The sequence below is a fragment of the Hippocampus guttulatus genome, chromosome 1, assembly GCF_054856545.1.
Source record: "Hippocampus guttulatus isolate MCC_2025c chromosome 1, RoL_Hgut_1.0, whole genome shotgun sequence".
Taxonomy (NCBI): Eukaryota; Metazoa; Chordata; class Actinopteri; order Syngnathiformes; family Syngnathidae; genus Hippocampus; species Hippocampus guttulatus.
Genome location: NC_141261.1, coordinates 25,731,050 through 25,755,224, shown reverse-complemented (window position 1 = coordinate 25,755,224; position 24,175 = coordinate 25,731,050). Strand labels below are relative to the sequence as shown.

The window sequence follows — 24,175 nt, the reverse complement described above, 5'->3', positions numbered from 1 at the left end:
AATCAAAATACATACATAAAAAAGCCATACCGGTTCATGACTCATGGTCTCAAAAGTCAAAGTATTTGCATAATTCTACACAGTTCTTGTTTTTTGATCACTTTCAACAAGTGTCATTTCCATCTGCTAGCTTTCTCCATGTCTTCTAAGTCAACAGTATTTATTGATGAGGCTTCCAAACTGCCTACCTGGCAAATTGGCGCCTTGGTCTTGCCAACACGGCTTATTGCTGTGACAGGCATTCACAGAGCAGCTCTGGCTTTGCGCAGTCAGGTCATTAGATGGTGGGTGACAATTGCTTTCATCACAACGGGATGTGGTCAGTGAGTCTTGGGTCTTACATTTTGATCACTGCCTGTGGCGTTCCGCTCTGTGCCTTGGATTTGTCCAAAGCTGCGAAAAGAATGGATCGACTTGACAAATAGCTGGGAGAACCACCGGCTAAAACCAAGATCATTTTCTGTTAATTCCAATCATGGCCTGAATGGCTAATGTAATATTAGCCTCACAACTAATTGCATACAATACAGCCGTGCCTCGATATGCAAGTTCCGTGACCGCGCTCGTAACTCAAAACACTTAATCTCTAATTCTTTCCACTCTCAAAAGAATGGAAATGCCATTAACCTGTTCCAACAGGTGTACAGGTGACTGGGGAGTTCAATGTGGGGCTGCAGCTATCAATGTATTAACTCGGGCCAAGCATAACCAGAGTCTGATAAGTGAGGTCATGCATGAATTTATAAGGCAGCCCATCGCCACGACAACCAATGTGAATTGCTAAACATAACGACCATCGGCTCTTCATACATACAGGTATGTCGCAGTAACATTCTTCAATTTGGCATTAACGCAGGTTCACACACAAGCGGTGCTTCTCTTCACCTATCAGTCATGAGGGAGTCACGAAGGGAACCACCGGGGCTGCCACACTTACCAAGTCCCGGATGGAGGAAGATGAGGAGGGGTGGGGGGAACCTCTGTGAGCCCCCCTAAAACCTCAGTTTTAGTTCACGTGCAAAAGTTCTCGGATGACACTGCAGTTGTGGCATATTTCAGGGAGAAAGATGAAGGGAAGTAACGTGGCCTGGTTGCTGACTTTGTGGAGTGGTGCCAGCAGAACAACCTCCCACCGCAAAAACAAAGGAGGTTGTGCTTAATTTCCGCATTACTACCGATGGGTTTAGATGGGGAGGTGGTCTCCATATAAAAGTATCTGGGGCAGCAGATGGACAACAAGCTCTGGATGTGTCTGTGCTGTACATACAGCACCATATATATGTTACACATACATTCAATTCAATAGATTTAGGGACTCATTTGTCTCTCAGGCCATCAGGCTTGTATACTGCAGCAACTTGCGGAAGGAGCAGGAGAGCATTTTGTCCAAACCTTGTTTAATAGTGATCCGATTTGATTTGTCTTTTAATAATAATAATAATAGATTTTATTTATAAGCGCCTTTCAAGACACCCAAGGACACTTTACAATAACAAAAAACACAAAACAATACGGGTTGAGCAGCGGCAGCCAAAACGCGCCAGCGTTCACTCAACCCGAAAGTCAGAAAGAAACAAGGGAGGGATTTTTTCTGCAAATGTAAGCAACAGACCAATGTATATCTCAAGACACCACTGTAGAGTCATTACATGGAATTTAATTCATATAATTCTTGACTACAACCAAAATAAGCTCAAGTTTGCGTGTTAGCAAATGCTCCTAATGTGACATTTGCAAAAATAGTGCAATACAGTGCAAAATGGAGGAGGGAAGCACATAGCAGGCGTGCCAGAAAGGCTCCAGGACTTGTATCACAAGTAGGAGGTTTCAAAGCCAATTAACAAGGTCTCTGTTTTCAGGAAGGCCAAAAGCTCAAACAGCACGTCATCAAAGACACCCTGCGAGAGTTGTGGCAGGGCAGCTAACTCACGGCTGGTCACAGTTGCAGGCCAATAAGAAGCTCTTACAAAACAAAACGGTTGGATTTGAAATGTATCTGTTGTGATACCAGTCCTGGAACTGTGCTGACACTTCTCATTTGGTGAAGACCATGGAACTATGTTTCCATTGCGGGACAGATCTCGACACAACTGTCCGTCAGTCGAATTCCATACCATCCGGCCCAGAACTGTGTGTCCTTGCCACCATGGACAAAGCGGATATATCTGACTCCTGGCCCATAGTTGTGGAAAACATGTGTTATCTGGAAAAAGATAAGAACGTTTGTTTTTCTTTGCGGCTTCCATTGTATTTTCATCAAGAAGTCATACCTGTTTCCATTTGCCATCGTTCCACTGCTCAAAATAAATCTCATCAGGGGAAAAGATCTGAATTGGCTTCTTCTTTTGATTCAGCAGCTCCACGTGGATCTTGTATTGACAGCCACAGTCCCATCGAGGGGCATACCTACAACAAAACTTGTCAAGTTTTGTAGTCATTCATTCACATTTGGTAGGCTTGTTGTTAAAAACACTTTTCCCTGTGGGGTAAGCAAATTGAAATCATTGTGTTCTGTTCACTAAACCGAGAGCACCTTTGCGCATTTCCCCTCACCAGTCGGATATTCTGATGTCTGGCTGTATGTGATCCATAAATGATGCGTTGTAACCTTCGGACTCCAATTCAATCAGCTGGGATTTGCTGCACATGCTGGGGAAAATCACATGAAATGGTGACGTGAAGGCGCATGAATGACATTGCCCTCCCTCTGTTTCCACTTACCCATATGAAGTGACAAAGTTGCTCTTAATGCCTTCCCTGGGATGTGCCACGAAGACATTCTCTACTTTCCAGTGGTCACCATTGTTCTCCAGTATCTGCCAACCTCTCATTTCATCTGGAAAGAGAAAAGGCCAACCCTGTGATGAAAACGTGTGGTCGGCCGAGCAACGCGGGCCTCTCTTCTTTCCCAACCTTCTCCCCATGGGTTCTTGAGAAGATTCCGTTTCTTCTTGCACAAGAAGTAAAATGAGCGCCAGTCTTGGGGAACTCTGGAAGCATTGAGCAGGTGATGGCCTTCTCTCCTGCATCTGTCTCTCCACAAAAACTGGCCGTCAGCAATGGCTTTCCATTGACGGCACACTAACCGACAAATCAAGACCACCTGCTGAGGGGGAAGATTCAAGAAGATCTCTTCCAGGACCTCCAGAGGAACGGAGACCTGATGAAAAAAGAACAGAGAGAGAGAACCAAAGAACCAACATTAACCTCACGGCTAACTACTGTCGGTGAGCATTCAGGTCAAGTCAACTTTATTGCCATGTGTGCATACACAATACCAGTCAAAGTTTGGAGACTGATTGAAATGGTCTCAAATTCAAACACATGAAGAGGTCAAGAAATGCAAGCAATGATGATGCACCGCTGTGAACTGAAAGTCATTGCAGGTCAAAAAGCTTCGTCCACATCAAAAAGTTGACTACTAAGGTGTGCAACACTGCGATCTGGGTAGTTTGAAGAATTTATATTACATAACATATCCTGTTTTGATGAACATTTACCAGTATTTCTTCATAATCTGGATGATAAAAGTATTTAACTACAATTTGGGAGAATTTCCTCATCTTGCATCAACATTTCTTGAAGGAATAACTGCCACATTTTCAGTATGTGTTGCACATTTCCCATTTCTCCTCTTGAAATGCATTCCATTTCCTATCATTTAAATTCTGCCCAGCCTCCAACTCTCATCAACATTTCTTGTATTTGAATGAATTCTTCACAGGTTCAGTCCGGCGTCAAATCTGAAACCGTGCCACACTTTCTACCCTCAGTTGAAATTTCTGCCCAGTGAAAGGAAGGAGAATCATTCTGAAACGCGTCTGCAGCTACAGGATGAATCAACCAGATGTTGCATTGATCAACACGTTACACCAAAGTCAGTGTGACAAATCTGGACGAGAAGAATACAATGCACATTACTTCTCTATTCCCAATTAATATAGCGACACATGAGGCGTAAATACAACAGTTCAGCCAATGTACACTGTATACGCAGCTCAAAATCTACCTTTGACATGGTAGGAAGGGATGACGGAGTCTGAATCGAAGTGACGGAATCACAGCTCTGTGTTGCAGCCATTTAAAGTCCACTTCAGGCCCCACTGGCGAGGTCTTTGAGATCGGAAAGACGTCCAAACAAAGATGTCTGCGGAATGATCTGTTTAAATGACTGTATTGCTACAACAAACTCGACGCGGAAGTTCCACTCCAAGTTAAGGCCCCAAATAAATGTCGCTGGAGTATAATATTCCGTGTCGCTCTACCCGCAGAAAATGCATCGAAATGTAGTTTCAAAGGACGGCTCGCACTTTGGGTGACGAGCATCGAGCATTGAAACGAAGCCAAGTTTCAGTCATACAGTTTACGGGAAGTTGAAGCCAATTCAAGCCAAGCAGCACCGACGTAAAAATGAAGGGATTTCCTATTGGCCGGTGGCGACCGAAACCAAACAGCTGCCATCTTATGTTGCCACCAATACTTTTCACACAAAACAAACACTGTTATCAGCGCGTGTTTCGTGCCCTTAGAGTCTCACAACTTCACTATCTGCGTCCACCATTAAGAATGTTTACGATCATCTCGGTATCACGTGACTTACATTTTGCAGCCGATTTTGTCCCGATGAGTTTTGCTTTCATTTAACTGTTGATTGCCCTGACAGGATGCAGAGACACAGCAGCACACACATACGGAATTTTCGAATCTTAAAATATTGGGGGTAGGGGTATTAAACGGCATTGGGGCAACCCGTTTTGTTTGTATTGTGTGTGTGGTGTACTGCGACAATTTGGCACAACTACCACTCACAAAAAGAACCTCCGCTGCTCAAGAATACCAGTCCTCCAAGGGCGAGATCTCGCGTGATTATATGTGACTTCACAAACGCGAAGACGAACAGGCTTTTCCGGGTATGCACGGATAACGACAGATGTATCCAAATGGATCTGGGGAACAGCGGCGCTGACAAAGTTAATTAGTTATTTAACGACTTATTTCTTTCCATTCATTTTGAACATTTTATTCAATACAAATGTAGAACAATATAAAATAACAGTGGGAACTAGTAAAACGGACCCCTCAGAACAATTAATACGTCTTACAATGTAAATATACCCTTTTTGATATAATCTTTCACGGAGTATGAAGATCATTGGTACTTGCAAATCAAAAGACGACACGATTGATTGATGCTTTTGTTTGGTATTTGAAGTCCATACCATCAGACTAATAATGTGAAACATGTTTTTGGAGGAATAAAGTGGTTGATTTTTTTACTGACCGTATAATTTGTTTTGAACGATGAAGGAACTGTGAAGAAACAATTCAATATGAACAGCAAAGGTCATTTGCAACAACTACTCATCAGAAAAACACACAATTAACCATGCCAGAGACCAATTTTAATATTATGGCAAGCAAACAGGCGCAATTATGTTTTAAATCACGTAGGCACTGCAATGTCAAACAACTTGGTCAAAAAAGTTGTTTATAAAACTTAACTCAAGTAAATGTACAATGGGTATGCTTTAAGAAGTTGGTAATCATTTATTTCAGAGTCACATTGTCCACGGCTACCCTTTGTAATGCTTCGTTTAACATTCTGCATGTTTAACTGATCTATATAAAGACCAAGGATAGAGAAATACTTTTTGGTGACCAAGACTTGCTCCCTGTTGTATCTAAAATAAAGATGAATCCGTCTCTTTGAAGAGCTGAGAGATGTGGCTTTTTTGAGAGAGGTGAGGGGGAGTCAATACAGGTACTCCTATGTGTCTGCATCAATCCTGTGAGCTGCAAAGAGTAACAAGCACATACAAGTCCAACATGGAGGACACTTCTTTGTACAGAAGCAGTCAAAAAACATTCAGTTCAGTTCAGTTCAGTGGCATTCGGTACAGGGTCATTGACTGTGTTTCCATTATCAAAAGTCAACTAGGGCAAGGTATCCCGAACATTATCGGACCAAGACACAATTTCACATTGGAAAAATCTCACAACACACCACCAAATAAAAGTGGCATAGATGCCCTCCATGATTATTGAAAATGCCATCTTGTGAAACTTTAGAGGAGTTGATCATGTTATAGCCATACTGCTACAGTGGTGTCCCAAAAGTCACTCATCCCTTTTTTTTCCCAGTGTCGTTTTAGGTATCATTCAGACTGACACGAGGCCTTTGGCACTTAATGGCTTAGTTTTTGTAAGGATATCAAATCGCCTTGGATCGCCAAGTGACAATGGAGCAGCGCTGCAAAGATGTTTCTGCCCTCGACCGACTGCAGTACACCTCCAGTGTGGGGAGCTTTATGGCTGTCACACAGGCACGAAGTACAATTGACTCTATCCACTGCTAGTTTGTCATAACAGGACGGTTCTTGACAAACCACGCAGCGAATGGCCTGCTCCCACCACCACTGACAAAAACACCAAACTCCTGGAGCAGGATAAATGATAAAGCTTTACCCATACAAACCTCAGGTTGTTGATCATTGGCATTTTCATCAGTGGTTGTGGTAGCAGGCCTTCTGCTAGGTTGGTCAACAACTTGCATCAGATAGCGTAAATGATACTATAGGTACTATTTTGGTGGCAAGAACGTTTCGGTTATTGGGTATTTTGATGTTGCTAAATCCAAAAACGACATTGGTCTTTCAGAATTGCCTGTAGTTTTTGAGATCCCCCAAACCCGTTTTTTCCGGCCAAGTTATGACATTGGTATTCTCTTTGTGCTCCAAGCTTGATGAGGCTGTATCTGTCCTTTTAAGCATGCCCATACCATATTTTTTCATTTCTGATGCGATGTTGTGATGGACGGCGATCATTATCTCAGACAGCCTTTGTTACGCAAATCATGTTTCTTGGGAATATCAAGCAAAGAAAAATAAAAATCGGAAAATGAGTCAATATTAGCAGTGAACACATGCAAAAACAGGTGACGTCAAAGCACAAACTACTTTTTACCAACGATCAAATTCAATTTTGTAATTTAATTGTTCAATCTATCTCAAAAACTAGAACCAAATCAAGGAAACAGAGGCCATTTTTGGACTCAGCAGCCCAAACTTACCCAGAAACCACGAAAATATATTTTTTGTTGGCCATTGTAAATATGTGCAACAGTACATTGCTGACAGGCTAGAATCACTATTTGTAGTGAAATAAGTTTTAATATTAATGAAGTAAAATTGGATCATTCCTTGCAGCATGTGATCTCTCACAAAGTAGTTGGAAATCAGTGGACTCGGGTAACAAAATAACCGCCTTTTGTCGATCATGTTGTATTTTTGACATTTTGTTTGTTGCCGGGTTTCACAAAGTGGCTCTCTTCTTGCCATTCTGGCTACAAAAGGTGGAGGGGAACACTGAGCCAAATCAGGTATGGCTGCCCCAAAAGGCATTGCAAAGAACTCAACTGAACTGGACCTCTTGGTGGAAATGCAGCTTAGGTGCTTGGAAGTAACTGGGAGGGTCTCACATTGCTTTGGTATCCTGAGTGGTTCAGAGTCTCCTGACACGACTTGATGCATGACGCCGCGGAACTGATACAGCACCTTGAGGCTCTTTTCTTCCCCCACACAGGGGTCATAGAAACCAGGGAGGCCTGACTACAAAACAGACGAGAAAAACAAACTAGAAAGATGTTGGAAAAACAAACACCAATACAAAAGTGTGAGGATTGACATTTGTTGTGCAGAACTACTGGATACCGTATTGACTAAAACAAGTCCTTTGTCCGCACGTTAGACCAGATCGGGGGCAAAGTGAATTGGCTAAGCATAAGCAGCATCCTCCTCAACAACATTTTGTGGAAATCAGCCATGCGTTTCTGCAGTCTTGCAGACTTTGGAAAGAAATTTGAAAATGTAATCAAGTACCTTTGCGGCCTCGGTTAGGATGAGTTTGGAATCTTTCACCAGACACTGCAGCGGCACGCTCACGTCAATCACCTTGGCCCTTTCGTGTTTCCGGCTGTTGTCAGTCACAAACTTGCCATACCAGGCATTGAGGATGATGAGACCTGGTTTGGGAGGCAGCGGCAGGTTTATCAATGGCATCCATTTTTTTCCTCTGGTCCACAGTTGCTGAGTGAATCCGGCAGGACGTGTTTTCGTCTATTGTGCTGGTGACAGTTTCAATCCATTTTGATCGTGCTTAACATATAGAACATCAGGTAGTTATTGAAAAAAAATGAAAAGAACAACACCAATCTGAAGGCAAAGCTTGCCAGACCACTCATGACAATAAAATACAAACCTTGACAGTGACAGTTGCTGGATCTCTACAGTTGAAAATTAAACAGTGTGCCTTAAGTACTTGACAAGGGTGATTATCAAGGGAAGGCAAAAAGGCGCCAATTCTTGCAAGTCAAGGGTGTGGCGCAGATGAAAACACTATGATGTCCCTTCTGAAAACGTTCACCTCCTTTATGAGGCGGTCACAAAAACTCAAACAATTCAGCAAATGAAACGGCTTCCACTGCTATTGAAAAGGTACCGCATGTTGCACATTGGAACTAAAATGTTTGGAAGTTTTCGAGTCTCTCAAGAGAACTGAAGCTTTTCCCATACTGTTAAAGAAACATGACAACATGCATCTCAAAGGTTATTAATCGTACCCATTCGAGACTCCTCGGCTTCAATGATCCTCCGCACGGACTCCTGCATGAGCAAGACCTTCACACGAAAAAGGCAAACAGAAACAAAATGTGACAATAGATGGATAATCACGCATTCATGAAATCACGTCGCCTTTCTCTCCCATTCCATCTGTGCATGGCCTTTCAACACTACAACAGTAGCGACATCTCCAATGAAGCGCTCACCGCCGCCTCAGCCTCCTGTTTCTTTTTGGCTATGTTCGAGGCCGAACTTTCACGCTGCTTCTCCAAGTCTCTGTGAAAAGGAGAGATGGGAGTGAATAAAAGCGTCTGTTCTCGCAACTTTTCTTCAATGAAATAAAGTGAACATTTCCTACTGTTCCTTCTGGGCCCGCACGTATGGCCGGATAATGAGGCGCTGCATGGCGAGGTAGACAACCAGCGGTCCAACTGTGGCGTAAAATACAGCACTTGGCAGAAGTTGGTCAGTCAGGTGAATAGGGAAGAAGTACGTCTGGCTGGCTCGGTTTAGTCTGCAGAGACACACTCACTTTTATTATTTATAGCCAACCACATCAACGGTGTGATATTTCTTTTGATGATACAAGGAAAACGTGCCCAGGGCCCAAAAAGTCAGGAAAACCCAAGTGGTGAAAAACAGCTTCACGCTATTTGACCACAAATGTGCGACACAGTTCTCTGTCCTTGTTTACAGCCAATAACATGTAAAATGCATTTGCAAACACATCTCTGAATTCGCTTGCAGCGTCTTTCCAATTTGAAAATAGCAACCTGAAGATTGTTAGCAACAAACATTTTGCAAATCACAAATGGCACTCAATTTTATTGGAAAAAATGGGATGGAAAAAAATTTCAACTGGCACTTACTTGACCTTGAGCGAGACACCCTGTGGCACCCCGACACTGACTGTGGCTCCTAAAACGCTGTGTCGACTGATTTTCCTCTCAGCGCCGTACTCCAGCACAGTCCCAAAGAAACCAGACCTGCAACGCACGCATGCATACGCACACACAAATACTAACTACTGGCTGTGCCAAACATCCACAGTCTCCAGTGGATTAAGAAAAAATAAAATCTGGCAACAAACTTTATTGAGCCCTTAATCTTGGTCTGGTCTTCATCCTGGAACTTGTACTGGTAGCTCATCATCATAAAAGTGTGTGGAATGCCCAGCTGCAAAGAGTAAGTGAATGTCGAGACTCATGGCTGACAGGCAACGGGAGTGCAAACCGAATGGTGACGGACAAACGCTGGCAGCAGACCTGCACTGCGAAGGTGAAATGGCTGCTCTTGGTGTCCCTGACAATGCTGGAGTTCATGGAAGAGTGGATCCCCCAACGCCACTGCAGGTAACCCATCGTGTTTTTGTCCAGGTGACGGGCCAGCACCGTGCTGACGGCAGGACGCACGCCCCGGGACGAAAACTGGAGTCCGCACTGCGCTGTCACAAAGCTGAGGTGGAACGCACACAACAAACACTTGCATACTCGGCCATCTTTGAGTCATTCATGGAACATCTTTAGCCCAATCTTACAAGCGCGGCGTCAAATTTCGGAAGATCTTCATTCCAAAGAGAGGTCCGTGTGTGTCTCCAGCGCCAAGCTCTATCTGTGTGCACAAACAATATGTGACATGTATGGCAAAACGCCATTCACAAAAAGGTGGGGATATTCGGCACACACTGAGTCAAATGAGCCAACGCTTCTGATGGTGACTGTCGCAAGAAAAAAAAAAATAATAAAGTGGCTCTTCAGTAGCCACTGAGCGACTGAGGAGGTTATGCAGGTACTTCTTTTTGTTTTTATTGAACCACAAAAACATGGTGCGATTGCCACAAAGAGAGGAAGAGGAAAAAACAAAGCAGAGCATGCCGACTTTTTGAGAGGCTGCTGTCTTTTTCCGCAACACAGACTGTCCACGCTTTGTTTTTTAGCCACAGGTACAGACCCTATAAAAGGGTAAATCTAGATGAATATCACTGTAAAGATCATTATATACTACACAGGGCGTTTTGGTACGGCTAGCTGGGTCTCCCCTGTGTAATGTGTCTTGATTCAAAGATGTTGCACCGCTGTTCACCAACAATTAGAGTTTCAGTGCTTTTTGCACAACTTGCTCTTCTCTCACAATCAGATGAATGGCAACATTTATATTGGGTTGTTTGATTTATGAATGGACCAATAAAGTTCCTGGTTCAATTCAAACTGGTATTGAAATCGTGCTCTCAATCATGCTGGTCACACGGTGATGTCATGAGGCCATGACGACCACACCCATGAATTGGGGAGAGCGTCATCAAGTCAACAGTATTTATAGAGCACTTTCAAACAGCCATCGCTGCATACAAAGTGCTGTACATGGAGCAATTTAACATGCACAATAAACAGTAAGACAAATCGGTAATAAAGGCGGTAGAAAGCACCAAACAGTAAAACCAAGAACAAATCTAAGTCATGCTGAGTCGAATGCCAAAGAATACAAGTGAGTTTTGAGGAGGGTTTTGAAGATGGGCAGCGAGGAGGCATGCCGAATGTTTAGTGGGAGGTCATTCCAGAGAGAGGGACCAGCAACAGAAAAGGCTCGATCCCCTCTGAGCCTCAGTTTAGTTCTTGGTACCTCTAATAAAGTCTGGTCCACAGACCTGAGGCGCCGGGCAGGTGTGTAGGGGCGGATGAGCTCAGAGAGGTAAGGTGGCGCGAGATTATTCAGAGATTTGAAAACAAATAAGAGGATCTTGAAAATAACTCTAAAATGAATGGGGAGCCAGTGAAGGGATGCCAGAGTAGGAGTTATGTGCTCCCTCTTACGAGTACCAGTCAAGAGGCGAGCGGCGGCATTCTGGACCAGCTGAAGGCGCTTAATGGAGGACTGGCTGACTCCAAAGTAAAGGGCATTGCAGTAATCGAGCCGGGATGTGACAAAGGCATGAATTACCATCTCAAAGTGTTCATGTGAGAGGAGAGGTTTTATTTTGGCCAGCTGTCTAAGGTGAAAGAAGCTGGATTTAACAACGGCACCAATTTGCCGATCGAGTTTGAAATCACTGTCCAGTTTAAGGCCCAAGTTTGAGACTGTTGACTTAAGATAAGGAGACAGGGGGCCCAAGTCTACAGGATGGAATGTACAAGGGCCACTGGGACCAAACAATATCACCTCTGTCTTCTTTTCATTGAATCTCAAGAAATTTTGTGCCATCCAGGTTTTGATTTGATTTAATCATCAAGAGGGTACAGAAGAGATACGGAGAGACTGAAAGAGTCACATCCCCCTCACTATCCATATAGTTGTGAAAGCGCGATATAAATCAGGATGTATTGTATTGTATATGTATGTATTGCAGGAAGTTATCAGTGGAGAAAAACAGCTATTGTGCTTGCCTAATGTGTGGACACAATTCTCACCTTGCTGATGGAGAAATGGGTGGAAACTTGTTAGAAAGCAGCCATTGGGTTGTATTTGGACAGTGTGCTTGCATGCAGGTTTGACTGCAATTCTCATTTGTCTCTTGACATTGCTTGTTCAAAATGAGCAAGTTGTGCAAAACGTAATGTCACACTTGACACGTGCGTTCACAAGTTGAAGGTCACCGGTTTACAGTGCATGCTGAAATGTCCCCGGGCGCCAAAAGCCTCCATGATTGCGAGTTGTGTCCGTGTCATGAGCAACATACCTCCCCCCAACCCTGAGCTGAAGTGACTCTCCTCAAGGCCAAGTTAATAGTCCCGCCTCCGTTTCCATTGTGTGTCGACAAAGAACCAGACAAGATGGCTGTGTCATTTGTGGTCAGAGGGGCCTGGGGAAGAACGCACAGACAGAGTTCAGAACACCGGCCAAGCCACCCACTTTAATTCAGATCAGAGCATCATATGTCACCTCTATGGATTGTGATATGTGCATCTTGTTGATTTCCACGTGTGGGACACCGCCTCCAACCATGTCTTCATAGTCCTCCTCGTAGCGATCAAAGAGGTCTGTGGCATCAACGCCCACACTAATTGTTCCCTTTGAACAGAGAGTGGGGAGAAAAACCGTGTCAAAGTAGTCGAGGGGCTGACTTGCTTTCAGGAAGATATGGAGCAATAAAGTTACAGAACAAGCTTTTGAAAAGACACGCCAGCTGCCAACTGCTGAACTTACCTTGGGGTTGGTCCTTTGTTGGAGTCTCCTCTCCTCACGCTCCTTCTGAAGACGCTCGTACTCCTCTCGAATCTCTGCAGGAGTTCGTTTCCTCTCCACCACCTGGAGGAAAAGCGCACTGGATGACTTAGGCCCGCTGCACATACACGCACACACAAAAGGATTTTTCAAATCTTAAAACTTTGCTCATCTGTGATAGATCCAACATGTGACGATTAGAATTTTTTTTTTTATCTGGCATTGAACAGCGTTGCTCGTGTTCGGTGCGTGGCGTGCTCCAATCATCACAACACGCAACATCACATGCATAAAGGCTCTGTTCCACCATAATCAGGAATTTGGATAAAAATAATTCAAATTTTTTTATGCTGGGTTAAAGAACAATTATAAAGACAGAAGACAAAAAACACATTTTCTCTTAATGACTGAATGGCCAACTTGTTTTCATTTTTAGATAATTCAACATTTTATACTTAAATTGAAACTGGGCCCAACAGCACACTATTTTCCTCTCCAGAAACATTAATAAGATTTTAGACAAATTTGTGAGATGAAGCGACGTCAGAACCACAGTAGCAATTTTGTTGGCTACAACACATTTGAGTGAGCCTGGCTTGCTCAAAAGTGATTCGTAGAAACGGCAACTCTGTCAGGCTCTCAGCAGACATTTTCACCTATTCAGACAGCCACACAATCAAATAACTCTCTGCATTTGAAAAGTAATCAAATAACTCTCGCCAGCCTATATGGGGTACTTGAGCGATGCTAGCCGCTAAACACATAACTGTGAGCAGGCGCCGTACAGTCCGGTGTCATCGTAATTAAGTTGTTTTTTTAAGCGCTCTTAGTTAACAATTGACCGATATTTCTGGATGTTGTGCGAGTCAAGTCCGCTGTTGTGCCACGACACACTGCCGGGAACAACTTAAAAAAAATTGTGAACCTCGGCATTGATGTCTAAATATTACTAGGTTAGGTAAGGTTTATTTTTTAAGTTGGTCTTCTCACCGCATTGTCAGTGAGTTACTGTCATGCAGAGCATGAACAATTGTTGCTGTCAGCCTTATTCACCAACGATCTAGAAACAACTCCTCTGAGGCAAAAATCTCACTTGACTTACCTCCCACCCATCAACATCCAGTCCACGCTTGCCATAGATATCGTAGATTGCTCGTGCCTGTGGATCGCTAAGCACTAGAAAAAGACAAACAACAACAGCAAAGTATCCAAGAATGCTGGCCTTGATCAACATTTGAAGCTGTCAACATGTAGCTCGTTACCTTTGTAAGCTTCATGTACCAGGTTAAAAAGCTGCTCCGCTTGGCGCTTTAGTTCTGGATCCCGATGTTTATCTGGGTGGTATAACATGCATAACCGCCTGTACGCCGCCTTCAACTGCTCCTGTGTTGCCTGAAGCATGACATTAAAGATATAAATATTTTAAAATGAGGTATGGGTAAATCAGACAGACAAAAACCAAGTTAGTTAATACTAAACGAATAGCATAAAAACAGTAAACAGCCCGAGTCTGACACAAATGCCAAGTGGAGTGGCACTCCTGTCAGTGTCATCTGAGGGGGAACATTTCCAAATTGGTAAACAACATTAAATGTTGATTATTGATCTTATAAATTACACTAACAACGTTGAGAGGAACAGTCACTTGTTCAATAAAAAGTCACAAGAAATATTGTAAGGACGTTTCCTCGATCAGGATTTTTCTTAAATTCACACAACACTCTTGATTCAAATGATCAGCTAATCAACAAGCTCTGAAGAAGCTTGATAACGACCCTGACCATTTGAATCGGGTGTCTGGCAGCAGAGAGGGATGGAAAACAGGCAGGACATCAGCCCTTTTGCACACCCATGTTGTTAAGCCCTTGCACCCCACAGAGGTGGGTATGCCTTGGGCTCCCAAATGACAACATAGTGCCATGGCACGGGGCACTCTTCGTTACAAATGGGGCCAAATGAAGACGCACTTGATCCCCTGACATCAAAGTCGAACCTAATCAACTGCAAGTAAGTCCAGGTGCAGTAAGTAGCGAAAGCATTAGCACACGAGCCCTGTACCCGCTGAAGTCATCCGTCAACGAAAGAGCTCAGTCTATTGTGACGGCCAGTAAAGGGGCGCTAGCATGCACTAGACTGGTCCAAGCGGTTTCGTTGAAGTAACACTGTCATCTATAAAACGTGTTTGTTGTCGGGGAAAACGTTTCTAGCCGCAGACGGCAGACACCGAAATCAATGTCGAGGGTGACAAATTAGCCGTTTGGCTAACATGAAAACATCGTGACAAGCGTCACCGCGACCCAAGGTCGACAGACGTCTAACTCAATTTCTTGAGCACGCTTGCACACGCACAAGTCACATGCGTCGTGTACCTCTCGCCGGACATTTAGTAGAGAATAGTAATCATCACTGGAGATCTCCTCGTCGTCTAAGGCAGACGCCATGTTTATGCCCGGTCATTTCTTCTTCGCTCCTTCGTCAGTGTTGCACAATATGGCTTGTCGTCACACTTGCGCCATCTTGTGTAGCGGGTGTGCAACAAAACCACACTTCTCACCTCCATATTTGCCTGGACATGCTGACGTTTGACACTGTTCAAATGATAGTTTCTCTTCAAAGAACTCGACTTCTCGTGATGTTGTTGTTTTCAACAAACCTCGAGTGCACAATAACTACATTTTTAGACATTGTAACATCACTTTTGCAAATATTACAAATATTTCAAATTACGCATTTTATTTTCATTTTAATGTCATTGCAACTATATCCGCTTTTTTACTTAATAACTAAATAAATTAGATTGATGGGCATATCCGATACAACCAAAAATTAGCATTATTCAAGCAATTTTAACATTCGTAACCTATACCCAGCAGGCAGCAGAGGAGCTGTCCTTTCAGCACCACGCCGTCCTGCATTTCAGCACTGAAGGCCCGCATCCTGTTAATGAAGGATGAAAGCTATCTTTAAGTGCAGTATTTGCCAAGAGTGCCAGCAGCAACGTGTATCAAGCTCAATGATCTGTAATTAGATCGCTTGTAGTTATTAACGCGGCCATACTATTGTCAAGCCTAGCTGTGCCACAACAATTGAAAGAGGGAACCTTAAACGCAATCCGGACGCTACGAAAGTGTGCCTTTGCGTCTAAATCACGAACTAAACGCAACAGCTAAATATGCTTCAGTTAGCTAGTCAATGATTCACACAATGCTGATAATGATATTGGCACAGTTTGTACAGTAAACGTCTTTTTTACATGGTGATGATGCAACATTGGAGGACATGGGAGCTGCCTTGTTGGAAAGGCATTTGACAGGATTGAAGGGGCACGGGGGTATCAAACCCAGTAGTGTAGCTTAATGGTGTGGGATAAATTGGCTCATGATCGACTGGTGCTCAGTCCAGGCTAGGGATGGTTGGAATAATTGATTATTTAATAAATATGCTGTGTGTCAGCATAGTTGAATTGATGGGTAATTTGTCAAAGGAACTAAGGCCAAAGCAGAGTGCAGTATATCACCGCAATCGGCAAAGCTGCTGTTGATTCGGACTCAACAAGTCTCAACGAGTTAGCGGTCAAAGTCCCGCCGTACACTGAGCGAAACGACATGGTCTCATTTTGGCTCACGGTTGCATTGGGCTTCAAGTAAAGTGGCCCCAAATGGTAAAACAAGCTGAAAAACTCATGCTATGCCTCTCATTTCAAAGAGATTCCAGTTTAGTCAAACTCTCCTGGAATTACTGAAGTCAAGTACAGTGGAGCTGTCGAGGTAATTTGTTACGAGGTTGCTTTTGCAAGCCAAAATGTTCACAAACCAAGGCAATTTTTTTTCTGCCGAAATGAATGGAAATTGAATTTATCCGTTCCAGCCCCAGAGCCAAGTTGCCTTCGTTAGCAGCCGGTGGAGACACCTCACAAGAAGCGGACGGCAGGGGCCCTGCCTGACACGCCCGGGTCCAGGTTCTTGTTCTGTGTTGACTGTTTTCAGTCAACACAGTATCTCCATTCATTTGAGCTTATGGAAACATTCAAATGGAATGCTGAGCTGAAAGCCTACTGCGGAATCATTGGAACCACACCCAACATAACTAGAGCTGGAGGCACTCCGCCTGAAAAGCGGCACAGTCCAATGGAACATTGTGAATATAATAGATAATGATCTGTTTCTTGATTACTATGAGAAATCATGAGCATGATCAGTGCCTTCTCAAGAATAAAAATCATCCGTTCATTCGTTATTCATAGCCACATTTTATCATATCATGAAAGTAATTGGAGCAATTGAAGTGTCATTTTCGAAGTGTGTTTCAAACTGCTAGCCCAGGAGTAGGGAACTCCGGTTCCTCGAGAGCCATATCCTGCCTGTTTTAGATCCCTTCCTACTCCAACACACCTGATTCAAATGATCAGCTCGTCAACAAGCTCTGTGGATGTCTGAAGCGAGCATGAACAATTGAATCAGGTTTGTTGGAATAGGGAGGGAGCGAAAAACAGGCAGGATAGCGCTCTCGAGGAACTGGGGTTCCCTACCCCTGAACTACATGTTGGCCCGTTTGACTGCTGCTTCTTGAGAGAGGGTGAGGTGATGATGACCTAGTTGGATGTTGCTGTACAGATTTCGCCCCCAATGATCTAGACAAGATCTGAGGTGGGCACTCTCCCTGGATGCACTGCTCTGGAGAGTTCTGCATTGAGCATCCGGGCTGGGTTTTGAGGAGGACCCCGTTCTCCAAAGGCATCTTGCTTTATTTTATTAAATGGACTATACACTGTTCAACTATTCAAACTAACTTTTTTTTTACACCACATTATGTATTAGATGTTGCCCACTGCATCCACTGCAGCCTGCCCCCCCCCCCCCCCCCCTAGCCCTTCTGTGGGATAAAGATCAGGGGATGTTGTTCATATTTGTCAACTGGGCTTGACAACTCCTTTGAGACTCATTTGTGATGAACGGCTATATAAGTACATTTGACTTGACTAAATTAGGATACTGTAAGCAACCGAGAGCATGGCATGGATGGAAATATTCACCATGCAATTGTAAAACCCTCTGAACCGGTATTGATGATCTATTTATTTTATTAGGGATGAGGTTTAGGTGTCTAAACAGAAACTCTCTCTCTCTCTAACACACACACACACACGCACGCGCACCCACACACCCACACGCACGCGCACACACGCACGCGCACACACACACCCACACACACACACGCACACACACGCACACACACACGCAGACGCAGTTTAGGTGAAGAGGGGGAGACGTGCGTGTATGTATTCGTGTGTGCGCGCGCGTGTGTGTCTGTGTGTCTGTGTGTGTTGCCAGTGAGCGGCTGGCAGCCAATCGTAAGTTAGCCTGGTTCGGACGGACTCGTCGCACGCTCCTCCACTCCCTCCGCGTGCTGTCCTTGCCGTGCACGCGCGTGGTACCCACGGTCGTGAGGAGGCGGAGGAGGAGGAGGATGTTGCGCGTGAAGGGGAAATGGCTGCCGAAAACAAGCCGGAAGGTAAGAGAAATATTCTTAGATTCATTCACTTACTACGTGTGGGTGCGTGTGTGTGTTTTTTTTTTTGTTGTTGTCGGCGAACAGTTTGAGGTGGCGAGCAGGCGACGCGCGCGTGTGGAGACATTTTTGCCTGGAAAAAACCCACAAACAAACAAACAAAAAAAAAATACTAAAACCCAAACAACCAACCAACCAACCAAAAAGCACATCTCCGCTGCATGCCGTCTCCCGACGAGCAGGCGGGCGTCTGCAAGGTGCACAGAAACAACAGCCGGGCTAATATTAGCCTGCTTTTCTAGTTAGCTCCAAAGGACGAGTGCGGGAAGTGGCGTGTTGGCCGTGAACGTGGGCTCCGAGCTAAGTTCAAGACAGCGTGTCAGGCGGCGTCGACCAACTTCTCCTCTTCCTGTGACTGCCTCGTGCCACTCGCTATTGTTTTGAGGAGGTGGCACTCGACATGCCTTGAATGGAACGTGCGCAGCGGTCGGTCGCTCGAGTTGTGTGATTGCACTCAACGAGCGTCTATGACCTGCAGCTAGCAGCGTGTCAAACGGGCGAATCCGGGTCCCTCCGTGTTCCTGGTGCCACTTTGCCTCCAAGTACTTGGCCTATATTCGGGAGGCTTTTCGCGTGGAACGTGTGTGCCCCCACTTAGCGGCTGGCAGGGGCTGAATGCCGCCACACCGGACGGAGGAAAGGTTGACGACGGAGCTTTGCAGCGCCTTGCACAAAGGGCAAAGTGATGTCTTCACACGGCTCACTAAGTTGAAATGAAAGCCATTGCACTGAGTGGAATATTGGACCAAGCGTGGAACTGTAAGAACGCAAGGTGGGAAATAGGGGAATCAGCGACCTAATGAGGAGTTTGCCAGCGCTTGCCTCCTATTAAAAAGGGTTGACAATCTCGCAACAGCTTGATTGAGTCACCTCAAGTAGAATGACGCTTGTAAACCTGACATGCACTGACGTTTGTTTTTCAGGCTTAAACGTTTCCATTACTGCAATAGGTCCTCGCTCGTGTACAGAAAAATGAAAAGAACGAAAAAAGGTGCCGACGAAATCACTACATTCCCTGTTTATAAACTTTTCGTAAGGCACTTCGCAGCCTTTTAAGCAGAGTTCGAAGTCAGCAACTCCAAATAATTGTCATTTTCGGTGTCGCCTTGGCGGCCCGGTAGTCCAGTGGTTAGCACGTCGGCTTCACAGTGCAGAGGTACCGGGTTCAATTCCAGCTCCGGCCTCCCTGTGTGGAGTTTGCATGTTCTCCCCGGGCCTGCGTGGGTTTTCTCCGGGTGCTCCGGTTTCCTCCCACATTCCAAAAACATGCATGGCAGGCTGATTGGACGCTCTAAATTGTCCCTAGGTGTGAGTGTGGGCGTGAATGGTTGTTCGTCTCTGTATGCCCTGCGATTGGCTGGCAACTGATTCAGGGTGTCCCCGCCTACTGCCCGAAGACGGCTGGGATAGGCTCCAGCACCCCCCGCGACCCTAGTGAGGATCAAGCGGTTCGGAAAATGGATGGATGGATGGGTGTCGCCTTGTGGGTTTGTGCTCAGAATTTCCTCTGTCCATGGGAGGAATTCAGCTCGCGGATGCACAGAGTCCCGCCAGGGGGTGATGTTGAGCTGCACAAACTCACTGCGAGTCTGAAGCGTTTGAGTGGGCCACAAATGAAGACGTCTGCTTCTGTGCGAGGACAGTATGGCAAGGACTTCAGCATGTGGCATCTCCACGTATTCATCTAACAAACGTGGTGCACATAAGCTCAGAACTTCCACTTGAGAGTCCTTAGCAGGGCAAGATCTTTTGAGTGGTCGTTGCTCCATACAAATGCGGTCAGGTCTAAGAGGCACATTGCCGCTGTCAGGCGCCTTTTTGACCTTGGGGCTTTGCAGGTAGCGCCGATCGCTCCAAGTAATTTGACATCCCAGACGGCGACAACGATGGTGGCGACGGCCCCTAACCACCGACAGCTTCTTGTTGGGTGAAATGCAGGCAGAGGACCACGGCCCAGTCTTGTTCGCTCTGCCACTGTTTATGCCCTGAGCTTTTCACTAACTCTTTTGTCAGGGCCCTTGGCAGTCAAGTTTTTTTATTTATTTATTTTCATTTTAGTACCCATAAAAAGCAACATGCGGTGATTACGGAGCTCAAAGCCCGGGGGACACTACAAATGTGGCAACATGGTATGCCTTTCAGCCCACGAGAAACCGAAACTAAACAAAGAGCTTGACATTTCGACAATTGTTACCTTAAGTGCTGAATCGTTTATGAACGTACAATTAAATGCAAGGTCAAACAAGTTGCAGCCGCACCGGAGGTGGTGCATGTTCTTTGATTGCTAATTCTTTCACTGCCAGCCCTTTTCAAAGGACCCTTCCCCATATTGCCAGCCATTTGACATAATTTGGACATATTTTTCAAGAGCCAAAGAATGTTGTGTTCTGTGACATGGAAGCCACCTTTTGAGCTGTTTCCCTGCTTTAGAGGATCAGCAGCAGAGCATAGGGTGGGTCTGACCAAAAACCCTGGTTCCCAACTGAAAAGAGGAGAAAAAAAGCTTTTATTTTGTGGGAAACAATACGTCAAAGCAGAACGGTGACTTTGACGCTAACGGAGGTGGACATCCTCAGTCTGCTGAGTGTGCGTTAGAGAACTGCCGTCAGTATTTCAGGTTGGTCCAGTACGTCCGAGTGGCCAGCCACAACCAAACAGTTTCGAGAGCGGACTTGCCTGTACTACGTCGTACCGCAAGCAGCCAAATAGAGAAAAAAACCCAAAGAATGTGTGGAGTTTGCATGTTCTCCCCGTGCCTGCGTGGGTTTTCTCCGGGTACTCTGGTTTCCTCCCACATTCCAAAAACATGCGTGGCAGGTTGATGGAACACTCTAAATTGACCCTCGGTGTGAGTGTGAGCGCAGATGGTTGTTCGTCTTGATGTGCCCTGCGAATGGCTGGCAACCGTTTCCCCCTTGTGAGGTTAAAGTGGTTTGGAAAATGGAGGGATGAGTTCTACTTTTTAGTCCCACAGACCTCAGTGCCCCACCTTGTTTGTGTGTGTCTGTTGTTTTTATTTACATTTTTGTATTTATTTAGCTGCATGCCTGCTTGTGCGGTGCCTGTGAGTGATTTGTAAATTAGGTTCACAATGCCGATTGGCTGACGCAAAAAAGGGACGCACAGGGCCCACGTGGGTCAGGCTGAAATACTGACGAATACCAGGAAGGACTGATGGAGTGGCCACGTCTGGACGCTGATGTATATTTGTTGCATTTGTGGCACTTTAACCCAGTGATTCCCAACCCGTGTGCCGTGGCACATTAGTGTGCCGTGCGAGATCATTGGATGTGCAGAGGGAGATTTTCCAATGTCTGTAAATTGGACGGAAAATAATTTATTTTCTATTAAATAAATGTGGTTTTAATTGATCTACGCCAAGTATGTGTCGTAACAGGCCAAACAATCAAACGCTCCTCCACTTGATGACAGGAGGTACATCATTAAACTGTGTCTCCATCTTTTTCAGTATTTTTGCTGAGTGGCGTGTTGTGAAATATTTTCACAATGTGTTGCGTCTTGGTTCAATAAAAGGTTGGGAAACACCTGCCCTGACCTGCAGTCAGTTTCCACCATACATATGCCATCCATCCCTATTTGAGTATGAGTTACTGAAAGTTGTCCAAGTTCCAATGCGGAGGTATTTCTCTCCCTCTCCCCAAGCTGAGACTTGCCGCCTAATCATTTAGTCCTCGGCTCACGCCAAAGCAATGCAACACGGCTCGTCAGGACTGGGCCTGACAAAGTTGAACTTCACAGACAAGCTGGGCGAGACGCTCTCCCACGCCTTTACCACTTGAAAAACTTGACAATTACATTTGGCGGTTGACGAATATAAACGTCCACAGCAGTGAATACGGTCTGCGAGTGACTGAGTAGCTTCTCCGCCAATTCGAGTCAAATCTTGTTTGCAAAAGGGGTCTCAACTTCTTCATATAACTGTAGGAGGTGACTAATACTGTATGTCAATGGTGTGTTGTTCTTGTTTTGTATGTTGTGATACCTGTTCTGTTTGCGGGGAATTTCCCCAGCCATCACTGGCTCAAAAATGACTGTCCCCCTTTTTCTCCACTTTGTTTTGTCTTTGCTTCCTGAAGGACTGAAGAAAGTTCGTAATCCGGATCGAATGTACAGATCAGCCGTGTGTTATGCTGGCCACGGTCCACCAAAGAGTATCAGTGATGACACAGAGACTAACAGTAAGAGTCCGTTATTAATACTGCATCACCGCTGCCAGAGGCCACGCGCTGGCCAATCAATTATTCATTCATCGATTCATTTATTTACTCCTCCATTGCATCCCACATCCTCCCTTTTCCTCTCTGTGCTCTCCAACGTAACACCTCCACCAGCCGCTCTGCTGATTGAAGTCTCAGCTTTGCGGGATCGCGCAGTCAATAGCTGGAGTGTTGTCGTTAACTAAGAGGGATTGTTCAATGCCGAGACACTGCCATCAGGGCCCACTAAGAAAACTCCGAGCCGTCACATTTAGCTTTGGCTGTTTTTCTGCTTTCCTCCCGCCTGATTTTGCCATCTCATCACACCTTCACATCTCCTCGTGTCTTCCTCCAAACGGACACGCGTGTGCTCTCGGTCGAGGCGGCGCAAGCAACACGGACAACGTCACAGTTGAGGTTTTTCCCCTGAAGCCACAAGCGCTGAGAGCGAGAGCCCGGCAAATCAGTTGGAAATGTAGGCCAAAGCCTTGCCTTTTTGTTGCGGGGGATTTTCCCTTCATTCGTCTACAGAAAAAATAAAAAAAATTAAAAAAACGGGCCGATTGTTCTTCTGAAGAAAGCAGTGCCTTCGTTGTTAATGAATCCACCAGCAAAGAACACTGTGGCTGCTGATGTAGACTAGAGAGCGGCTAATTAAGTTTGCTCATGTACTGTCATTTCAAAATAGGGAATGTGAGATCAGTAGCAAACCCTTGTGAGACTACTCGCTCAATATGTGTCGCTGCTGCGCTTCATGTATATTTTTTAAATTTGTGGCTTCCTCAAAAAAGACGGTTTGGGAAGATTTAAAGACCAGGCAATAGATCTTCCAGATCTGTGAAACATTGATGAAGACTGCTGTTGTACTTTTGCCCTCTCTCTCACACACACACACACACACACACACACAGATGAGCGTGGCAACAGACATCTCTTGCCATTTTTCCCCCTTCTTGTGTTCCCGTGGGGTGTTACAGTATGCGACTTGAATGCAGTCAGCCTTAATGTCGTTTGTGGCCGGACACTCTTCTGGCACGCAGAGATGCTATTCCATTGATCTGAGTAATCGTCTGAGTAATTGTGGGAGCAGTTATGCTAGCGAGCAGGCTTTTGTTAGTGTGCCTGTGTTAGCGGAAGGGAGAGCGAGAAAAAGAGAACCAGAGGTGTTGCATGGAAGTGAGGGAAGGAAAGAGAGGGAGAGCAAGAGAGACCTCACCTCTGCTCTCCTTGAGATGGGATTTTTATGGATGGCTGAGCTTGGTGAGGGCCAAGAACACATAAAGAGTCATTTTCAGTTTGTTGCAGGCAGTTAACCGTGTGTGCATGTTTGTTGAACTTCTAGTAATAGGCTTTTTTCATTTTTTTAGCTCTTTGACTTTTTGACCCTCTTCCCTTATTATGCTGTGTTCCACTACATTACAGTCAGCCACGTTAACGCTGTAGCCAGTCGATGCTAGCAAGGTATACATGCATGCAGATGCGGAAAATAGCAACGACAATGCGTCTTGTAAGACTCATCGGAAGGAGAGAGGAGAGATTTTTTTTTTCCAGGAGGTAAAACACCCCAGCTACACGCTGGCAAGGCGACAGGCAGTGCAACACATTTTCCTGCTT

At 45.1% G+C, this 24,175-nt stretch overlaps 3 protein-coding genes across 8 annotated transcripts in view; 1 reads left to right on the top strand and 2 right to left on the bottom strand.

The window, feature by feature from the left end:
• Nucleotides 1-1,380: 1,380 nt before the first annotated feature.
• On the bottom strand, nucleotides 1,381-4,805 carry LOC147211137 (F-box only protein 6-like). Its single transcript, XM_086122505.1, has 6 exons — nucleotides 4,010-4,805; nucleotides 2,914-3,160; nucleotides 2,722-2,836; nucleotides 2,554-2,649; nucleotides 2,271-2,406; nucleotides 1,381-2,203 (listed from the first exon to the last, which is right to left on the bottom strand). The coding sequence occupies exons 1-6, from the start codon at nucleotides 4,079-4,081 to the stop codon at nucleotides 2,057-2,059; spliced, it is 813 nt and encodes a 270-aa protein (XP_085978631.1). The 5' UTR covers nucleotides 4,082-4,805; the 3' UTR covers nucleotides 1,381-2,056.
• A 575-nt stretch (nucleotides 4,806-5,380) lies between these two features.
• On the bottom strand, nucleotides 5,381-15,283 carry dnajc11a (DnaJ (Hsp40) homolog, subfamily C, member 11a). 2 transcript variants are annotated; one of them, XM_086122485.1, is made up of 16 exons: nucleotides 15,146-15,283; nucleotides 14,039-14,168; nucleotides 13,879-13,952; nucleotides 12,759-12,860; nucleotides 12,495-12,623; nucleotides 12,292-12,414; nucleotides 10,156-10,229; nucleotides 9,884-10,073; nucleotides 9,709-9,794; nucleotides 9,488-9,604; nucleotides 8,977-9,132; nucleotides 8,825-8,894; nucleotides 8,618-8,675; nucleotides 7,878-8,020; nucleotides 7,416-7,607; nucleotides 5,381-5,793 (listed from the first exon to the last, which is right to left on the bottom strand). In XM_086122485.1, exons 1-16 carry the CDS (start codon nucleotides 15,215-15,217, stop codon nucleotides 5,620-5,622), a joined length of 1,890 nt encoding a protein of 629 aa, XP_085978611.1. In that variant the 5' UTR covers nucleotides 15,218-15,283; the 3' UTR covers nucleotides 5,381-5,619. The 2 variants fall into 2 exon arrangements, with proteins under 2 accessions (XP_085978611.1, XP_085978605.1); XM_086122479.1 differs by having other exon boundaries at nucleotides 5,523-5,793; nucleotides 7,478-7,607.
• A 2,862-nt stretch (nucleotides 15,284-18,145) lies between these two features.
• camta1a (calmodulin binding transcription activator 1a) overlaps nucleotides 18,146-24,175 on the top strand; it is a 328,990-nt gene continuing 322,960 nt past the window's right edge. For all 5 annotated transcript variants that reach the window (XM_086122468.1, XM_086122447.1, XM_086122465.1 and 2 more), the window contains exons 1-2: nucleotides 18,146-18,287; nucleotides 22,442-22,543. In XM_086122468.1, coding sequence (XP_085978594.1) covers nucleotides 18,263-18,287; nucleotides 22,442-22,543 — 127 coding nt within the window. In that variant the 5' untranslated portion in view covers nucleotides 18,146-18,262. The remainder of the gene's footprint in view (nucleotides 18,288-22,441; nucleotides 22,544-24,175) is intronic.